This window comes from Balearica regulorum, chromosome 10 (genome assembly GCF_011004875.1).
Source record: "Balearica regulorum gibbericeps isolate bBalReg1 chromosome 10, bBalReg1.pri, whole genome shotgun sequence".
NCBI classification, from domain to species: Eukaryota; Metazoa; Chordata; class Aves; order Gruiformes; family Gruidae; genus Balearica; species Balearica regulorum.
The window spans coordinates 12,885,730-12,905,953 of record NC_046193.1 but is presented as its reverse complement, the minus strand read 5'-3'; the positions used below and the strand labels follow the sequence as shown (position 1 = coordinate 12,905,953).

General features: G+C 43.4%; 2 protein-coding genes across 2 annotated transcripts in view; both read left to right on the top strand.

The window, feature by feature from the left end:
* The window catches only part of UROC1 (urocanate hydratase 1), a 43,011-nt gene extending 40,025 nt beyond the window's left edge, over positions 1-2,986 (top strand). Inside the window, exons 19-20 of the mRNA XM_010312323.2 lie at positions 649-748; positions 2,739-2,986. Of these exons, the coding sequence (XP_010310625.2) occupies positions 649-748; positions 2,739-2,879 (241 nt within the window). The 3' untranslated portion in view covers positions 2,880-2,986. The remainder of the gene's footprint in view (positions 1-648; positions 749-2,738) is intronic.
* A 4,429-nt stretch (positions 2,987-7,415) lies between these two features.
* On the top strand, positions 7,416-20,150 carry ZXDC (ZXD family zinc finger C). Its single transcript, XM_075762140.1, has 10 exons — positions 7,416-8,553; positions 9,077-9,229; positions 10,203-10,281; positions 10,387-10,517; positions 11,440-11,610; positions 12,177-12,862; positions 13,531-13,615; positions 15,413-15,585; positions 16,797-16,898; positions 17,946-20,150. The coding sequence occupies exons 1-10, from the start codon at positions 7,461-7,463 to the stop codon at positions 18,030-18,032; spliced, it is 2,760 nt and encodes a 919-aa protein (XP_075618255.1). The 5' UTR covers positions 7,416-7,460; the 3' UTR covers positions 18,033-20,150.
* Positions 20,151-20,224: the final 74 nt, after the last annotated feature.

The window sequence follows — 20,224 nt, the reverse complement described above, 5'->3', positions numbered from 1 at the left end:
GATAATTATCCAACTGCATTCACCACTATTCACCATATGCAACAAAACAGGAACTTGAGCAGGCCAGACTCTGAAGTCAAACAAGATGTTTTGCTCTACATGTTTTCCCTGTCCTTTTAAAACCAGACTGGTATTTCTCCCAAGTATAATCTGTTAGTTTTAGCATATTTCTGTTCTTCTTCTGCCAATAAGTCTGCTTCCTGAAAAGTTGGCACTGATGTCTTTAAACATCTATGTATCATCTCATACAAAATGAATGACTGTTTTTGAAATGATCCAGGCAGATGTGCATTAAGTGGTGGTTAACGCTTTTATAATAAAATACTTAAGCTCTCTCATTTGTCCTGAGAGAATATAAATAGATCCATCTGTCTGCTTCAATAAGTACACAGTCTTCCTCATGTTCCTATCTATATGGCAGACTCTAGTGTAGCAAACATGAACAGCTTAACCTTTAAAAATACCCTGAGATAGGTAACTTCTATTTTTTTCTTTGTAAGTATAAAAGGTCACTGATAGTGTCTCTTATTCAGCACCATTTATATGTTCTCATCCTTCTTCCAGTACAACTGAACAAATTCCCTCCTATGACTTTTGTGGGATTGGTTCGAATTTTGATTTAATTCTGCTACATTTATATTTTTTTAGGGGTGAAGTGATCAATGGAGGATTTGGCCTGGTTTTGGATGGGTCCACAGAAGCTGAAGAACGGGCTAAGATGATGCTCAGCTGGGATGTTTCCAATGGAGTAAGCAAAACTCATATGTTCACTTTACTATCTTCCTTCCTCCAGGACTATGTATGCTTAGGTACTCAAGTTCCAGTGCTCCTTTTCTTTTTAACTGAATGGGAGCATGAACACTCAGGCAGGAGTTTTTGGGTTCTGGCTTTTTATATGCCAGGAATAGTCCTAATGGGCCAAGTGACTAATTCTATTCACTGCTTGTAATATGGGTGGTTATGAGTGTGATTTCTCTAGAGTCAACAGGTTGTTTGGTTGTTTTTTTTCCCTCCAACCAACTTCAACAGACTTTAAGTCAATAAAAGAGACTGAACAATTCTTTGGTAATGTGTTGGGACCGCCCCCTCTGACTTTACAACATATTGGAACCCGATAGTTTCCATATATCTCAGTGCATGTTTTATTTTTTTAAGCAGAAAGGGAAGCATGCCTACAATAATTTTGTTAGACATGGTGGCATTGTTGTTTGCCTACATAATCCAATTGACAACTATGTGAACTTTAGTCTTGTCTGTTCCTAACTTCTTGATCTAGGTATCTTGCCCTTTAAGTGCCAGCTCCTCCAGCCCTTGCTACTGTTAAGAGTTTTTGCATTCTGTTAGTATCCAGATAAATCCTGTCTGGGTTTAAGACTAGGATCTCATCTCTGAACTGGCAGAGAACTTTTGATTCAGTACTTGCAAGGAATGAAATCAACAGGACATAGTGATGCACAGTCCAATTAAAGGCCAACCTGTTGTGTTTGTCACATAACCTCACAAGGACCTGACGTATTGAGGGAGCTCCTTGCCAATGCTGACATCTGTTCTGTTTTGCTTCTCAAGAGAATTGCAGAATTCCTTCTTGCCTTAGACCTAAACATTTTTTTTCTTCCCCTTAAGACCTGGCATGACTGGGTGTAGAAGAGGAGGAGGAACAATTTGCACGTATTCTGTCCCAGATCTGAAACAACACATTAGTAAACTATTAAGGAAGAAGGAGGAGGACAATTATATTAATTTGTAGATTAGAGTAATGAAGACAAACCCTTAACAAGCACTGTGTATCCGAGACAGCCTATTAAAAACCCAATAAATCTTTTGCTGCTCTGATTTATTGCAAGCAAAAGTTCCACTCCTCCACACACATGTTGAAAAAGGACAATCCGAGAATGCTACCCATATTATATACAAGACTGGAAAGAAACTGGAGTGTACCCTTGAAAATATACAGCCAGGAATAACCATACGTGAGTGGCAAAAATTGAGTTGTTGGCTTGAAAGCTCATTTCTAGCTGTTATTGGTATGATCCTGGGAACTTTTATTAGCTTTACATTAAATTGGAACCTAAGTATTTTCTTTCTTGAACAATTTGCAATTCGTAAGAGATTTGTAAGGCATTGAATACAGGGAAGGACTTAATTCCTTTGTGCCAGATTTTAACTTTTCTTTTCATCTGGGGAGTCTTGCTTGTACGCAGATCAAAACACAGAGCTTTGCTGTTGGAAGAGGGGTTTACCAGTTCCCTGGCTGTCCATGGAGTTTCATCCTTACATTCTGGCAGAGAATTTGGCTCCTTCGTTTCACAGCTTGAAAATGCATTGAGCGGCATCTTCCTTTTTAAATTTTTTTAAAATTTTAAAATATTTATCCCACTACAAAAACATCAATTGCTTAAATCATACTGTTATCTAAAGCAAGTGCTGTACTTTTACAGAGTGCACAGTTATTTTTAGTGAGGGAATTTTGTAAAGTTTATAAGGTACCTGGCTCTACCAGTGTTACGTGCCCAATAATATGTTTCTGCATGAAAAGTCCATCCAAATACTACTCATAAAAATAAAGTAGGTATTACAAAAATGACTTTGAAAATACGTAAGGAAACTAGAAACTGGCAGAGGGTTAAAGATTTGTTGCAATTAAATTGGGTACCAGTGTTTGTGCAAATGTTGTGTAAGATGGATGTGGCAAGAGAAATGTACGATTTTTGCACCCATTGATTTTTCTGGTCTGACAGGTCGCCAGACGCTGCTGGTCGGGTAATGACTATGCTTATGAAACAATCTGCCAAGCAATGAAAGAGAATGCCACACTGAAGGTGACTCTCCCTCACAAGGTGGTGGACGAGAACATCTTGGAGGAAGCCCTGAAACATTAGTGGCATTCCAAGTGCAATGTTGTCCTTGCAGATACATTTGAAGTTGCTTTCTTGATATCCTATTTTGCTCTCTGGCCAAATGATAAAAGCCTTACAAATGTCTCTTCTATGCGAGTTCTTTTTTTCCCCTTTAAGTTGTTAATGGGGTGAACCTGTACCTGTCTGACAGGTCCGCTGATGTCAGGAACAGTCTTTTCACTAGTATATTTGGAACAATGTTTGCAATAAGAAACTCTTCATTGTAAGGAAAGGAACTGGAATTTTGTCCCTGAAAATTCAGTTAAAAAAAATAAAAATCCACTTATTCCTGATAATTCATAAATTAAGGAGTCTTAGGTCTGGCATATCAAATGTGGAATGAGAATTGGAACTCTTCCTTCTAGTCCAGAGTCTGCTGCTGTCAGCAAATAGCCATGCAATCCAGTAGCTAAACATGTGAGTGTGTAAACAAACTTATCCTTCAGCTGGTGGAGGATGTAGTGATATCACATGTGCTAGCCTCAAGCTTTTCTATATTGCCATAAAAGTGTTTGGTGATCACAACAGAAAGTGACAGATAAACTGTAGCTGGTTAGCACAGCTAGCCTGCATGTGTCTTTGGTGTTTTCCCTGAAATTTTCACCCAAGATTCTCACCACCAGCAGGCACAGAATGCAGCGCCAGAAAGTGGGTGCAAAAGCATGAGGACGGTAAGTACCAGGCCATTTCCAAACATCTTACAGCAAGGCCAGGAAAATATGGAACAACTCATGATAAATTAGTGTGAGCCAAATTCTGTATCAGCCTGAGATGGTGCCATTCTGCTGAATCAGGTATGTGTGCTTTGATGCCTCACAACAAGGAGTTTGTTCTTTTGTGCCCATTGCACTTGAGCAGCTTCTAAATGGATGGAAATCTCCAGCAAATCTGTATCTTTAGTGTTGGCTGCTGCTTTTTAATGAAAAAACATGGGCTACTCACCCATTTGGAGGTGAGTGGTGCAATTAGTAAAGCACTGTAACAAACTGATCATATTGACTTTCCTTCTGAAATAAAACACAATTGATGTGAAACAAACTAAAGCACCAAATACAAGAGAGTGTGGGGTTCCTTCACAGAGAAGTTGCCTATAAAGTAAACCAGAAATGGAAAGGTCTTTTTAGTCTTCCCTCTTCCCAGGAAGAGTTAGGAAGGCGCAAGCCCAGTGTGCCTAGATGCAACTGAAAGAATGCATATTTTGTACCTGAACCTACTATTATATTTTGTGTCAACTCACTGAAGTATTTTGTTCTAATCAGCTGTGATGCTGAACCAAAAATTGAGGCTTACTTTGAAGCCCCTATACACATACATATTGACAGATACATACGTGTATTTACAGAAATATATACACATCTATATATGTGTGAGTACAAAAACAATTCTTAGCTATCATGTCTCGCCCTTGCATTTGGGCCTCAGACATGAACATGGAGTGTCAGCAATTCCTGCCCAGTGCACACGGGGTACTGGACTTGATCTGGCCTGTCACTTGGTCTCCTTGGTGCTACCCCTCGGAAGGGAAAGGGCTTACACAGGCCACCTGCGTTGGCTGCTGCAGACAAGGTGTGATGAGCTGCAGTCCTCAGACTGTGGGGTCTCAAGAAATGATACAACTGTTCGACCCTGTGGTACTTGCTTGGTGAGCATGCTCTGCAACTCTGTGTTGCCTCTGGTGCCAAGTAGAGGAAACTGTTTATTTTGAATCACAAATCAGCTCTTTACTCTGTTCACGTACTGTATATGTCTCCAGATGAACAGTGAGAGTCTGGCATCTGCTTGTAACAGAACCTTCTGTGAAGTGCAATCTGCAGTTGATCGGAATTGCTTTATATTATGGAAAAAAACACCCACATTGCCAAGTTATACGATCGAGATGTGAGTAGTTGTCAGCCAGATATGACAGCCTTTGCTTTGACATATGTTATGCGTTACCTATTATTAACCACACTGGACTGGGTCCAAAGTTAGTATCTTATATAAAACCACTCTAGTCTTCACTGCCCAAAAGCACGAGAGTAGTGTTTTGTTATGAGGAACAACCAGAAAATACACTGGCTTTTCTGAACTAAGGAATGTAGAGCTGCTCCATAGATTCGTCTTAATTCTGAGATGAAAATCCACCAAAGACAAAATGTTGAAGAAATATTTATTATGAATTCTTCACATTTGTATTGTTTAGTACTGGGGTACCTGCCAGAGTGCCCACCTTCACATCCCAGACAAAAAAGGAACCTTCATTTCATCCTTGTAACTTTATTGACTAGAGGTCATAACCTTGCAAGTATACCCAATGCCACTCAAGTCCCTGGGAGTTTATGCCTACTACATGTAGGGAGGCACACAACCTGAATGTATGAGTGCTATACAAGAGCTACTAGTTGAAGTTCAGATTATAAAGTCTTTATTAATGAGGTAGCATGAGTACGGCAAAATGAGTTACAGAAAGGCAGTGAACTGATGAGCAATTATTAAATATTTATGACTATTCACTGTTGTTTATTTATGCAGTATATATTGTTATGTGTATACATTTAAATCTGCTTTGGTCTTTTAACTGCTTATCTCAGGTACTTAACAGATGTGAACTGACTGAGGTTTACAATACCTTTGGGAGGGCACAGGGACACAGTAACCTGTTACTGCCTGGGATGAAATACCAGGTGGTTTCCGGCAAACAGAAACCATAACCAAGCCCAGCGTGAAGATTCCCTTCCTGAGCTCTGCTGAGCCTCGCTTTATCTGTTCTTTACTTGTTTGCACAGAAGCTGGGACTGCAAATGGGCTATTGTTCTGTGGGGATGCTGATGTCATTTTTAGGTAGTTGACCTCACTGCTGGACAAACCCAATACAGGGAGAGCGGTCTTCAAGCCGTGCATCTGTAGGCATTGCATCAGATCGCATCTAGACAGGGGATGTAGAGGTTGTGAATTTCTGGAGTGAAGTCTCCAGCTTGCCACAGGCTGAAGCATCCTTCCTATGAATCCTAGTACCTTAATGCTTCCCTCAAAACACAGACACTTGTCCCAAAAAGCTTGTGCCTGGTTGCAGATAGAGGTAAGAGTTTAGTTACAAAGGAGAATTCATGCAGGTCACTTGTATGTCTGTAACTAAAGGGGTTTTTTAAAGGTATAAAGCTAGTGACATGAGAAAGCTGTTAGCTTTCCTAGTTCAGGTCTTGTTGAATCTCTCCAGGCTGTGGCAAATATAAGGGATCTGTGGCCTGATCTTTTTTTTTTTCCTTTTCTCCTTCAGGTTTGACATCCTTCATCCAGTGATGTACTTATGTGTTAAGAAATAAACTCCTGAGCAGACCTTTCTTTTCCTATGACCATGAAGGAAGGTACTGCAAAGCCCTCCAGAGAGAGATCAGGATGGCCAGGGGCAGCCAAGAACAGGAATGACCCAGACCCAGTGACACTCAGCAGAGGGGTAAGGGGGATTTCAGAGGAGGCCGAGCTCAGGTACCCAGGGACTTCAGACTCTGCACAGATGGCAGTGAAGGTGCACAGCAGAGCTCTGGGTGTACCTACAGCTCTATGGCAAGAAGGACCAGCTCCCCTGGAGCTGAGTGTGCCTGGCCAGCAGTTTCCCATCCTTGCTTTTGGAGATTTGATGATAAATTGCACAGTGGAAAAAGAGAAATAATTTGCCCAATGGAAGGATCACAGCACCATCTGCTGGGACTGCTCCTCAGTCCCGCAGCAGGAGGGGGCTTGTGTCATTTCCATGGAAAATACAGGAAAATTTTCCCTTTTCCTTAAGTATGGTAGAGCCCGAAGGCAGCTGAACATTCCCCAAAGAAAGCTTTGCCCAAGAATGAAAAAAAAACCTTTTATGCATTAGCTGAATTTGTAGAGGGATTTTGCCTGGGTTCAACTGACTTCAGCATCAGCATGTCATTTGGGAGCCTCTTTCCTACCCTCAATCTTTCCTGTCAGCATTTGTCCCTCTTCCCTCCGTCCTTCGCAGCACGTTCCCTCTGCACAGCACCGCAGCACTGCTTATTGCCCTCCTTCGCTCAGGTCGCCTCTGCTAGCGTGACTGGAGGGGCACGGCCACGCTTTGAGCAGGAAATCTGCATCGCTCTAGGCCGGTTCATAATGCTATTCTCATAATTCCACCGAAGGTGCACAGGCTATTTTGCGAAAGTATTTACCTATTGCAACTTTCCAAGCTTAGCAATGCTCTGCTCTGGCCCAGCTTCCTCCTTGCTCTTCACAGGAATAAATGGATACCCGAGTAATCCCCAAATACTGACAGAATTCCACTTTGGCTATCGAGTGGAATTAAAGGTACGAGCTGCTGTGCAGCAGCTCGCTAGTGTACGACAGCCACCAGGACAGCCTTCCTCCGGGAGACGGGAGGCCGACGGGGGCGAGCGGCCCCGGGTAGCCCCGCCGGGCCCCGCTCCGCCCCGTCCGCGACTCCGCACTCCGGGTTTCCCCCGCGCCTCACGCGCCGCGCCCGCTCCGTAGCGCCACGCTCCGGGTTTCCCCGCTGGCCCGCGCCGGCCCCGCCCCGCGGCTCCGGTTTCAGCCGCTGCTACAGGGACCCCCAAGATGGAAACGCAGGGGCTGCCCGCCGCGGAGGCGGCCCGGGCCCGGCCCGGCGCCCAACATGGCGGCCCTACCGCGCCGCCCGCCGCCCCGCGCCGCCCGCCGCCGCCGCCCGACTGGGAACCGGCGGCCACCGCCGCCTCCTCCTCTCCAGCCGCCAGCACCGCCGCGTCGGGCCTCTACGTGAGCTTCCCGGTGCTGTTGGTAGAGGAGAAGCCGGAGCCCGGCGCCAGCCCGGCGCCCAGCCCCTGCGCGCCGCCGGGGGGGCCCGCGCCCGACAATGACGGGCTCCTGCTCGTCTTCAACGTGGTGCGCGGCGCGGCCGAGGCCGGCCCGGGCGGCGGCGAAGCGGGGCGCGCCCAGCCCGGCCCGCCGCCCGCCGAGCCGCCGGAGGAGGCCCCCGGCTCGGCGGCGCCGCCGCCGCCTCCTCCCCCGCCGCCGCCGCTGCCCCCCGCTGGCGGCGATGGCGGCGGCGGGGCGGAGGACGGCTCCTTCTCGGGGACCATCACCATCAACAACCAGAGCCTGGTGGTGCGCATCGAGAACGGCGTCCTGACGCTGGGGCCTGGCGCCGAGCAGGCCGCGGGCGCCGCGCCGCCCGTCCCGCCGCCTCCGCCCGCTGCTGCCGCCAGCCCCGCCGAGCCGCCCAGCGGGCCGAGGCCGCGCTCGCCGCCGGCCTTCCCTTGCCCGGAGCCGCGCTGCGGCCAGGCCTTCCCCCGCAAGCAGCAGCTGCGGCTGCACCGTCTCTCGGCCCACGGCGGCGGCGGGGAGGACGGCCGGGGGACGGCGGGGGCGGCGGCGCGGCCCTTCGGCTGCCCGGTGCCGGGCTGCGCCTGGTCCTTCGCCACGGCCTACAAGCTGCGGCGGCACCTGCACTCGCACGACAAGCTGCGGCCCTTCGCCTGCGCGGCGCCGGGCTGCGCCAAGCGCTTCACCACCGTGTACAACCTGCGGGCCCACAGCCGCGCCCACGAGCAGGAGGCGGCGCACAAGTGCGAGGCGTGCGGGCAGCGCTTCCCCAGCGCCGCCCGCCTCGCCGCCCACCGCCGCCGCAGCCACCTGGAGCCCGAGCGGCCCTACCGCTGCGACTTCCCCGGTAAGCCGGGCCTCTGGGGCTTGGTTCCCTTCCCTCCCCTTCGGAAAAAAAAAAAAAAAAATAGCTCGCCCGGGTAAGGATGGGATCCCTTCCATGAGTCTGTGCTGCGGCTCAGGTCGCTTTCCCTCCCCACCGCCCCTCGTTCCCCTTCGGATCGCCCCCAGAGTCTTGAGGAAGGCCCTTGGTCCGTGCCACCTCGGTTATCGAGAGGCAAAGTTTGGGAGCTGGAGGATGCTGCGCCTTCGCTGGTCAGCCTGCGCGTGGCTTTGTGCTGGCGTGGTGAAACGCTTGGAGTCACAGCACAGGTCTTCAAACCGGGCTGTATGTGTTTTGACTGCCCGCCTTGGCTAAATAATTGTAATCCCTGGGATTGTGCTGTTTGGTTTTCCTGTGTGCCAGGAAGTAATAGCCTGGAAAAAGGATCATGAAGGGCCCTTGCTAAAAGTTGGGAGGGAGAAAAGAATGCAGTTTGCCTGATTCAGTTTTGTATCAAGCTGATGCACTGTTTCCCTTCTCTCCCCAGGCTGTGAAAGAACATTTATCACAGTGAGTGCGTTATTCTCCCATAATCGAGCCCACTTTAGAGAGCAAGAGCAGTTCTCCTGTTCGTTCCCTGGCTGTAACAAGCAGTATGACAAAGCCTGCCGACTGAAAATCCACATGAGGAGTCACACAGGTATTCACGAGTGTGACTTGTACCTGGGGAAGTACACAGGAGGGAATATGTGGAGAGTGGACTTTAGTTTGCTGGAAAAACTGAAAGTCATGAAGGGAGAAAGGGTGCCATGAGTTACTTGGAGTCAGTGGAAACATTTGATTCTTGGCCTTCTTGGGGGTAGGAGGCTGGTGAATGAACTTGCCAAATGTGAAGTAGCCATGGATCGCAAAGCTTTGGCTTTTCGCATGTGAACTCTGTTCAGAAAAACTATCCTAGCTCTATTCCCAAGTTCGCAGACATTTGGAATGTTATGTAAATACTAATCTTGGTCAAAACAAATGGCTGAAAAACTCTCAGAACATGTGGAATGAGGGTACCAAGGTTTGGAACAGCAAGAAGATAAATTTCAACCCAAGCAAGCACTCCTGACTTGCAAGGGCTACTGCTAAGCTGAAATTCAGCCTCTTAAGTTTTAAAGGCAATTGTGTGTACTTTCTACTGTCCTCTGTTTTCCTGGTCTTGTGGCTTTACAGTGTAGGGTTTGTTTTTTGGGTTTTTTGAAGTGTCACTTTTGTTAAGTGAAAGTTCATAGATGTGATAGAAACCAATTTCATATACTTCACTGTAATGTAAAGTCACCATATAGTCACAGGTTATGAAAGCAGAAAAAACCATTTCAGCTGTGTTCCTGTTTTGAAGAATGCTATTATTGGTTATTGAAGCACCTTCAAGATAGCTCGGATTAATATGAGATGGATTGATAATTATCTGTGCTCCCTGATGCATAGGGAAAGATGCAGTGGCCTTGAGTTAAAGATGACTCAGATTGTACGAGTGGGAAGGGGCATCACAGTGCTCCGCACGGAATTGCAGGAGAGAGTAGTTGAGTCATCTTGTCTTAAATTAATTCAATTTAAGCAGCTCTTGAGATTTTCTAGTAGCAGTGTGTATTTCCATATTAGATTATTAATGTAACCTTTCTTTGCTTAAGGTGAAAGGCCTTTTATCTGCGACTTTGAAGGTTGTGGCTGGTCTTTCACCAGTATGTCCAAGCTGCTGAGGCATAAAAGGTAGCCTTTTCTGATTATACTGTCTGAAATCACTTACTAGTTTTTCTTCAGTACTTAAGCAGCAGTGGATTTAATCATGCCAATGGCAATTTCCTTCCCTTGTAGGAAACACGAAGATGACAGGAGATTTATGTGCCCAGTAGAAGGCTGTGGGAAGTCCTTCACAAGAGCAGAACACTTGAAAGGCCACAGTATAACTCACCTTGGTACAAAACCATTTGAGTGTCCAGTAGAAGGTATTGTTCAACTCTTGCATGTGTTAACTGGTAATCGGCGTGTATATTGCCTAAAGACTCTGTGCTTTTTCCCCAAGTGCAAGCTTGTTACAGAATTGGAACAGTTTAGAGTGAGTCTTCTAAAAGAGTTTGAAGAGGTAAAACTTAACAGAAGATATGTAACTGAATGAGTTACATCAAATTTATGGGTTGTGGAGGAAACGTTGGTTCATGCTCTAGCTTGATCTTTTATTTATTTTCTTTATGGTGAACAGGACTACTTTATTCTGGAAAATCCTACTTCTGATATTCAGTTTCTGTAGCTCAGCTTTTTCACGATTCATCAGAAGTAGTGAAAAGCGGTCCTGTGGCCACGTTTTGCTGTTGTGACATCATCTCAGGTGTTCAGTGGTTGCGCTGTGGTATTCAGCTGCTGGGATGGTGGATGGCCGTGTGAGTGGTATCTGTTGTAGTCACACGGGAGCCTCGCTGCTCTCCGTGGGTTTCTTAGCACCACCTCTGTTGCTTCATTAGGACTCCAGGAACAAAGATTTTGGGTCTGATCTGGAGTATTCTGCTTCATAAAGTAAAGCAGCTCTACTTGGTGATTGTTTCTCCTTTTAAAGGTTTTGCCAGCAGTCGTCGTGAAGAGTTTACATTTAAGATGCTATAGTAGGGAAAGGTGGTGCATTACACTTAATGACTTAAGAGTTTCTTATTGTCAGAAACAGGTTGTTGAACTATCCTACCTACTGAGATGTCCTTGATGTAAACTGAGGAAATGTATATGTGGCTTTCTGATTCCTCTGAATGTATGCACAGGCGCTGCAAAACAGCAAATAGAGTTCTGCAGAGCTACTCTGATTTGTTTTGTTAAGATGCTAAATATGAACATTAAATTGAAACTAGATGAAACTTTAAAGCCTTGTATATCTTCTTGCAGGCTGTTGTGCAAAATTTTCAGCACGAAGTAGTCTATATATTCACTCCAAAAAACATCTTCAGGATGTGGACTCATTAAAGACTCGTTGCCCTGTATCGAGCTGTAATAAATTGTTCACTTCCAAACACAGTATGAAGACACACATGGTAAAACAGCATAACTTCAGCCCAGGTATAGTATTTCTTTCAAACTACAGGAGGGTGCAGTGGAAAAACTGTTTTATTAAGGAAAATGTGTATTTACTGATGTTGAAATCGGAGCCCCATTGATATGCATGGCAGAATCTTCACTGAGACAGGAGTTGGTTTTCTCCCCTATAATTTTCAGTGGGACCTGTAACTGAGTATCAGAAAGTGAGACTTGAGCTTGACCTGTGTGAAACTACAATTTTTTTGAATGAAGTAGACCTTGTCCTTCTCCATGCCATCTGTAAAATATGAGTAAGGACTAAAAGCAGTTCTTTTTGCACTCCTCTTTCTGCTCCTCTACAACCTAACTTAGTCTGGACTGCCCTAGTGTTATCTTTTGGCAAGTGCTTTTGTAACCGAAATTTCTCAGTGAAGGAGTGAACTTATTTCAGTAAGCTTCTTTTCTTTAAATCTGCTTTCAGGAAAGTTGGGAAGTGTTTTAGTAGGCTGAGAATCTAGAGTTTTAAGCTTCCTCCTTTGATCATTCATATTTTTCCTCCCCATTGTCTGATGAAAGGTCTGTCTTAAAACCAAACCCTTCTCTTCCAGATCTCCTAACTCAGCTTGAAGCAACCAGCTCCCTCACACCCAGCAGCGAACTCACTAGTCCAGGACAGAGCGATCTCAGCAACATAGACCTCGTATCCCTGTTCTCCAATGTGTCTAGTAACAATTCTGGAATTGCAACAGACATGGCGCTAGTGAACTCTGGAATTGTCACGATCGATGTTGCTTCAGTGGGCTCAACGCTCGGAGGAAACCTGCCTGTCAGTAACAATTCTTTAAGCCAGGCAGTTGATCCGTTGATACTGGTGGCTAGCAGTGATATGCCACAGAGCCTGGACAGTTCTCTCTTGCTGGGAACCAGTGCAACAGTTCTACAGCAAAGCACTTTAAATTTGGATGATGTACAGACTGTCAATGCAGAAGCCTTGGGTTCGTTAGCATCTCTGTCAGTGAGGAATTCCAGTCAAGATGTGCATGGTTTGACATCCAGCAATAATTTAACAATTGACACAGCCACTTTGACTCCTTCTAGTAGCCTCAGCAGTACCAACGTGCCTGAGTTACTAACACCAACTAAAGTTGAACGGAATTTGCTTCCTAGCTCGGACGTTGTTAGTCAACAAGAGGGCAGCAAAGTAGTGACGCAGTTTGTCTTCTCCAACCCTCCAGGGAGCTACAGTGCACAGAAGGAAATGGATCTTGGCACAGTGACTGGCAGCTCATTTTTGGTATGCAGTAACTATATTCGGTTTACCCCTAGGTGACTGATATACAATGGATATCCCCAAAGTCAGGGCTACTTGCACCTTATAGGGAGACCTTTCTCTCAGATTTTGCAGATCACAGGTTTTGGCTTTTTTGATGAAGGATTTAGAACATTATGTTGAATAATGTGTTGTCAGAAGTAGATTTAGTGCGGTGATAACTTCTCTTAAGAAATACTGGAATTCTGGTGGGGAGACTTAAGGAGAACCTTTCAAAATAAGGGATTAAAAAATAAGTGGCCATCTGTCTGAGGGTGAAATGGAATTTATGAGAATACACAAAAATGTGCATTTCATTGCAGAGAAAGGTTTGGGCAGGGAGAGTAACTGCAACATTTTAATCTCATTCTGGTTTTAAGTACTACTTCTCTTTCCCTATGTTACTGTGAACTTAACTGTTTATTTACATTACAAAGTAAATGTTTGCCCTGTTAAAATCTGAACACTTAAAAATGTGGAGCTACCTACCTTTTGTGTTGAACTCCAGAGATTTAGTATATACAAGGAATTTATTGAAACGCTAATCAGAAGAGCATGGGGAATTAGAACTCATTAGTCTGTGTTCATTGTCTTGGTTTGTTCTTGAATTCAAAAAACTTTGCATCTCTTGGCTTTTTTTTTTCTTTTTCCAGGAGAGCAGTGGGTCTGCGAGAACAGACTACAGAGCCATTCAGTTAGCTAAGAAAAGAAAACAAAAAGGGAATGGGAGCAGCACAGGTGAGAAGCCATTAATTTTGTTAAATTTACTAAATACAATTAGGGTTTTTAGCAGTGAAATGGGAGCAGGTATCTGAGTACATTCTTAAACATCCCATCCGGTTTATTGCTAGTTAAAATAATTATGCATGTGGTGTACCATCTGTTACTCGGGATAATCACATTCTGTGGAATATCAAATTCACAGTAAGTTTACAAAGAAATCTGCACCATATGTTTCATGGTTGTTAACAAGACACTATCCCTCCATCTCTTCATCTGCTTTTTATTTTCTTATTAAAAAGTTAAGCTCACATTGCTTTCTGTTGTTTATGCTTTTAGTCTTACCTAGCGGGTTCTCTTTTACTCAGTACAGACAATGAAAACATCAGCTGGATTTTTTCTGTTTCTGTGTTTCACTTAACACTGCGTACACAGTTATTAAGGAATTTATTTCTTAATTATCCAAGAGAAAGGTTTGAGTATTTCTAGATTTTAGCCATGTAGAGATTTCTTGTGCAGGGTGAGGTTTAGGTCATGTTTTCAGATGTATCCTCTTTCTCTTAAACTGTGGTTTGACTCAAAGCTGTCTGATGTGAATTATATGCCATTACTTTGTCAGATCAAACATGGTCCATGGCTCACTAGATTTGCATGAGCTCAGATGTTTGAATTGTGTCTAGCCTTGGGGCCGGGGTGGAACATCACATATATGTACAGCTTAGTGGAACATTATATATAGTTTAGTTCTTCCTTGCTCTCTCTTAATAACTTCTGCTTCTGAAAATCAAGGTGATAATTTTTAAGGTGAGTTAAGAGACTAGTTCTGAATTGAGCAGTGCCATATTTCTGTATCCGTAAAAGGTATACCTGCATAAATTCTGTATGGTTCAGTGAACTATCACACAGAAGGGTAACTGCTTTACAAAGCTAGTTCTAAGTGTGCCTGTATCATCAAACATGTCTTTCAGACATTAGTTTAAAAAGATGATTGCACTTAATCTGCATGTGTCCTAAAATCACCTCAGAAAATTCCTATTTCTGTTTGTATTCAAGACTCCCATAGTCCACTTTTCACCACGTGTTGCCTTAGTGCTACTATGTGCTTCTCAAAGTGATCTAGAGTCTTGTATTTCTAATTGGTTTAGGTAGGTTGAATAAACACTGTAGAGGGAAGTTGAGTGTTTAAAAAGAAGTCATCCAAGCCTTTTATTTATTACAGATTTTAAAAACAAAACAAATCCTGAAACAGCTGACAGGATTGTATACTTACATTTATTTTGATGAGGTTTTTGGTTTTCCACTTGTGATACAAGCAGCTGGTTCATCTTGTTTTAAACTGGTTGTGATGGTTATACTTCTGTAGCCTGTTCTACCTAATAGTACTTGAAATCTTTCTGGAAATAGGTGAGCTTCACTATGCACTTTTTACAGTTTTGAGAAATGATGTCCATGACTTCTTGGGAAATTAGTTGCAAAATTAAAAATAAAAAAATGCAATTCCTCTTCGTAAGTCCTTTCTATAACTCCACAAATATGCCGGTATTTCTGTGTTACCACAGGGGTGAGCCCTAAGCTTAGCAGTTTGTGTTGTGGTTTTAATGGCATTCATGTAAAAAGATACTCAGTCAGCAGTTGGAGTTCGTCAGCTGATTGCTCTCTGGCCTTTTAGCAGTTATCAGATGGTGCTTAATTATATTGCATTGTTCCTGGCATTTGCAGTGTAGTGTAAATAACTGCCTAAAATTGAAAAATACTGGCAGGAAACTTTGGCAAATTGCTTCTGACCATCTAAATACGAAAATTACTCTCTCTTAGGGGCATCTGGCTCTGGTCAGAGGAAAAGCAAGGGTGGTAAAGTGAGCCCTACCAGCTTTTCATCATCCACTCCTGGCAGTCGACTGGGTGGCAACATAGTTCTGCCAAACGGAGGGCTGACCATAAGGGACCCTGCCACTGGAGCCCAGTATGTGCAGATCCAGCTTCTTCAGGTAAGAGCTGAGGACAAAAATCATTCTCATCTTCTCTGCTACCCAAACTGGCACATATATGGAAGAATCTGACTATCTGTGAACTCAGGTACTACTGCCCCTAGGTGGGATTTGGAGGTCTGCATGTACCATGTCCATTAGGACATTTCCCCGCAAGAAGCACTTTCCTGGGAAGTGTATATGAAATGGGCTTTACAGAGGCCTAGAAATGCCTGACAGCAGAGCTGGTTCAATCATACAACTGCTGGGGGTCCAAACAGATGCATTGTGTGTTTTTATGTGGTTTAATACTAATACTCAGTTCAGCCTGGAACGTATGGGCACTGTAACTGTAGGGAATATCCTATTCAGCTTCTTAGGCTGAATACACTTGGTGCAGAAAGCACCGTGATGGATCTAAGACTTTTAGCAAACTTCTGGACAGGCAGTTACGAGAGCAGCAAAGCAGATGCTACATTCCTGTCCCAAAGTATGGGGTAATTCCTCTTCCAAAAGGAGAAGACTGCTAGCATGCGTTACCTGAGGGGATTTATGGGAGTATGACTTTTTTCTCCAGTCTTTTTCTTTGTTGACACCCCCCCCAAATTCTTACATTACTCCACCTCTTTCTAATTTACAAGGTAAATGAGACTGACATAAAAAGATTCCTGCAAAATGAAGTTTCAGCCTAAACTATCATTTCTCTAAATTGTTGAAATAAAGATTACAATTTTTTTCTAAATACACCTGGTCATCTGTGTGGGCTGATTAGTGGAGCATGGTGGGTAGTACATTTTTGGCCAGATGTATGTTTGTATAGTATCCAAAGAGAGCGTAAGTTCATTCCACTTTATTCCTAACAACATAATGGTATGGAGGAAGCTATGGACAGAGTTCTCCCTCTGTCTAGTTTTCTGACGGGTGTAAATGTTTGTAACTTCAATGTTAAGTATCAGCTTCACACAATATGATGAAACTTGTCACATGTTTTCAAGTCTGTTGGAAGATGAACCATTCTTTCCTTCCTTTTCAGATCGTACCAATTTTCCAAGTTGATTATGATAGTATAATAGGTTGTACGCTGAGCTAGGTTCAGATTTAAGTGGCAGTTAGCTTTCCATGTATCTTTGTGGATCTAGGCCTTACTAGTACAGCGAGGCTGAGTGAAATTTGTGCTAATGTGCTGAGATGCTTGGGGGTCTTGTAATTGCATTGTGTTTCTGTATTCACAGGATGATTCCCCGGGAGAGGGAGATTTGCCCTTTCAACTGAGCTCTCAGTCCTCCTCGTCACATTCTCAGCTTACTGTGGATTTACCTGTTCACATACTTCAGGTACTGCGTGTGAGAGTCATCGGGTTTTATTGCCTAGCTTGAAAGTGAAGACAGTTTACTGTGAACACCGGTGTTCTGTCTAATGAAAATACCTTGTTTTCCATTGGGAGTTTAATTTCACTTACAAGAAGCAGTAAGCAGAGACCTGCACTGCAAGATTTATCTTGTGTATGTTACCAACCTTTGACGCGTCATAGGTGGATGTTTTTCTTCCTCAATTACCGAGTAATGAATAACTAAATGTTACTCATTTATTACTGAAGTGCCCTGTCCTTGTTTTCCTGATCCTACCCTGCAGATTTTAAGTGGGTCAAGAAAGCGGTTCAGAATCGATATGTAACAGGCTACGGGAAGGGTGGAAGGTGGGACATAAAATCTTGAGCCTAGATTTCAGAGCAGTGTCTATATGGGAATGGCAGTTAGATTAAAGGCTGCTTGCTTCCACAGACTTCGGTTTCACTGCTTGCCTTTCTTAACTGCTGAGTTTCAGTGTTGTTTGAATGCAGAAAGCTTTGTATAGCTTCTTGCGTAAATGTTTTGTTATCTGCTGTTCCAGTAAACTGTGTGTTAGTAAGAGCAGCTGAGAACTGAACAACAATGAATGACTAGCTTCTACATAAATCACATTTTCTACTTGACCATGAGGGGCTTTGGTTTTGATAAACTCTGCAATGCAGTTGTTCTTACCAAGTGTGCGTCTCCTGGATAAAAAATAAAGCTTTTGTATTTGAGAGGAGCACTTTACTGTGATAAACCTAGAAGTACTAGGATCATTGGCCATGGTAGGCAGTTAATAGAGGAAAAGCAAATAGTTGATGATTTTAAATTTATCTCCATTAGCAATGCTCCTCTGAAGTGTTCCAAACTAAAATTGGAGCGGCACTGTTTGAGTGCGTCCCTAAAGTAGGAAAGCTTTGGGTTTCCTCTAAACTGTTCAAAGCATTTCTCTGGTCTTGGATAAATGTCAAGATAATCTTACTGACAAGCGTTAAAAGCATCTAGAGGTGAAAACACTGAACTCTTCATGTTGTCTGTTTGCTTTAACAGGAGCCACACAATTCCACTGAAGATGATGCAGGTTCTGATAACTCTCAGTTCACTGGAAGCACAATAAACTTACAGGATCTGGAGTGACCGTTATTAAGAACAGTTACTTGAAAATGAATTGGGCTGTCATGTCTTGCCAGAGTGAGATAACTGTGTGGGTCTTTTTCCAAGGAAAATATGAAGACTAAGAGTACTGGATTATGGCTGCACTCTTTGCAACTTGCTAAGAACAGTTGCAGCTGAAAGATTCTCTTAAAAAAATGTAAATCCCACTTGATGTGCCTGTGTTAAATACGCTGTCTGCCTTGTGGCTGGAGAGACTGAGGCAGACTGCTGTACAGTGTTGTTTCAGGGAGAAGTACTGTATTAAACTTCAAACTGAGGTAATATTTACTGTTTTCACAGGAAAGCAAGTATTCTACAGCTAACAAGTACAAATTTATAGTCCTGCCTATGACAGTTAAAACTTTCCTTCTGTTGGTCTCCTCATGGAGCCAGTGGCATTGAGGAATTAAGAATTAAAATTTGCAAGTGTTTTTCACACACACAAAAAAATAATTGTTTCGGCCCCTGTGTTTTGGCAGAAAACTTGGAATAAAGTGTCACATGTAACAAAATTAATGTCCTATGCCATGAAAATGAGATGCTCTAAAATCTTTGTTTTAGAAAGCTAGATTCTAAATGTTAACTTAGCTGTGAATCAGTTTGTAGCTCATGTTGAGTTTCTCCCTTTCCTTGCTCCTGCGTCCCAAATACTTTGCTGAATTCTTCCAGCAAAACTTGAAAAAGAAAACTGCAATAGAACTGTACTCACTGTAAGTGATTAGCTAAGAGTCCAACAGCATCTGAGAGAGGTTCATTTTATCTTTGTGTTCCCTTTTTTGGGAGGAATGTTCACTGTCACATAAATTTAAGCACCTTGATTTTATCTCATCTATAAACTGCTGCCAAGTTACCTGTAAACTGGCCACTATCTTTCTATTTCGGGTTTTGTTTGGGTTTTGGTTTGGTTTTTTTTTTTTAATTGAACACTGTTAACACTTGTTCTTTATTGATATCCCAGAGTGTCACATGCACGTGGAGCTTCTGGCTGGTTTACAGAACATGCAGTTGTCAGAGTATTTTATGAGAGGAAAAGAACTGTTACCTGGGAAGATTTTCCCCACTGAAAAACTGCAGTTTCTCTTGGGGGCGGGGGGAGAGGTTGTACGTACTGTACTTATCTGGATTGCAGACACCTAAATATGTATAGGGTTGTATAGAAAAAAAACCCCAACCCTTTGGTTACATTTTAAGGTAGTAATTTAAATGTTTCTTATGGTGATGTACTGAATGCCTATAAAATTATGTATAGGAGTTTGATAAAAGGGTGTATGTACTGTTTTTTATTCTCAATGAGGTGTGTGTATGCACGTATGTGTATTTTTTTTACAAAATAAGATATGTCGTGCAGAAGAACATTGTGATCTTTCTAATCTTGCACATATTTATTTATTTTACAGTTATACTGATGTTGAATTCACACGAGGTCGTTCAGAAATGCTTTTACTTCCTGTGCCTTTTGAACTATGTATGTGTCCAGATAAATGCATTTTTTGTTGAAGACTTGGGGAGAAAATGAAGTATACAGGTTACATTCAACTTCAGATCCTGACTTGTAGGCAGTATTTTATCCTCTGGTTGAACCAGTTTTATTTTTTTATCTTTATCTTAACTGAGTGTAGAGGTCTCGCTGTTCCTCTCATCCTGAGTTTACAGCGTATGCCCAGGGAATGTCTTAATCCCCTGAGGCTGAGTTTCCAAACCAAACTAAGTGGTAGATGAGATCTTCTACCTGCACGGAGTCCACTCCTGAGAGGTAGAAAGGTTGAGGAGGGGGACTACTGGGTCTTGTGCTAGCAGTCACCGTGCTCTCCCTGGAAGCTGAGACACCTCGAGCTCCCAATGCCTGCATTTTTCTGTTCTCAAGGACCATACCAGTTCTTAATCTATTAAAATGGCCAAGGAACACTCCATCTTTTTATGGGACTTGCAACCGAATCTTTCTACTTCTGAAAATGTACCTCACTCAGCTTTGTAAGTGAATGTAAAGTGCTAACCTCTTGGGGCCGAAAATTGGATCACTTGGCTTGAACTCCATTGCTGGCAATGGATACCTGAACAACTGCTGGTGCAAAAGGGTTAATAAAGCTTTTTTTATGGTCAGTTTGTCACTGGGTATTGTTCTTTGTATGGATGCATCTGACATCAAGCTAATTGTTAGCATCTTGATTTCTGCA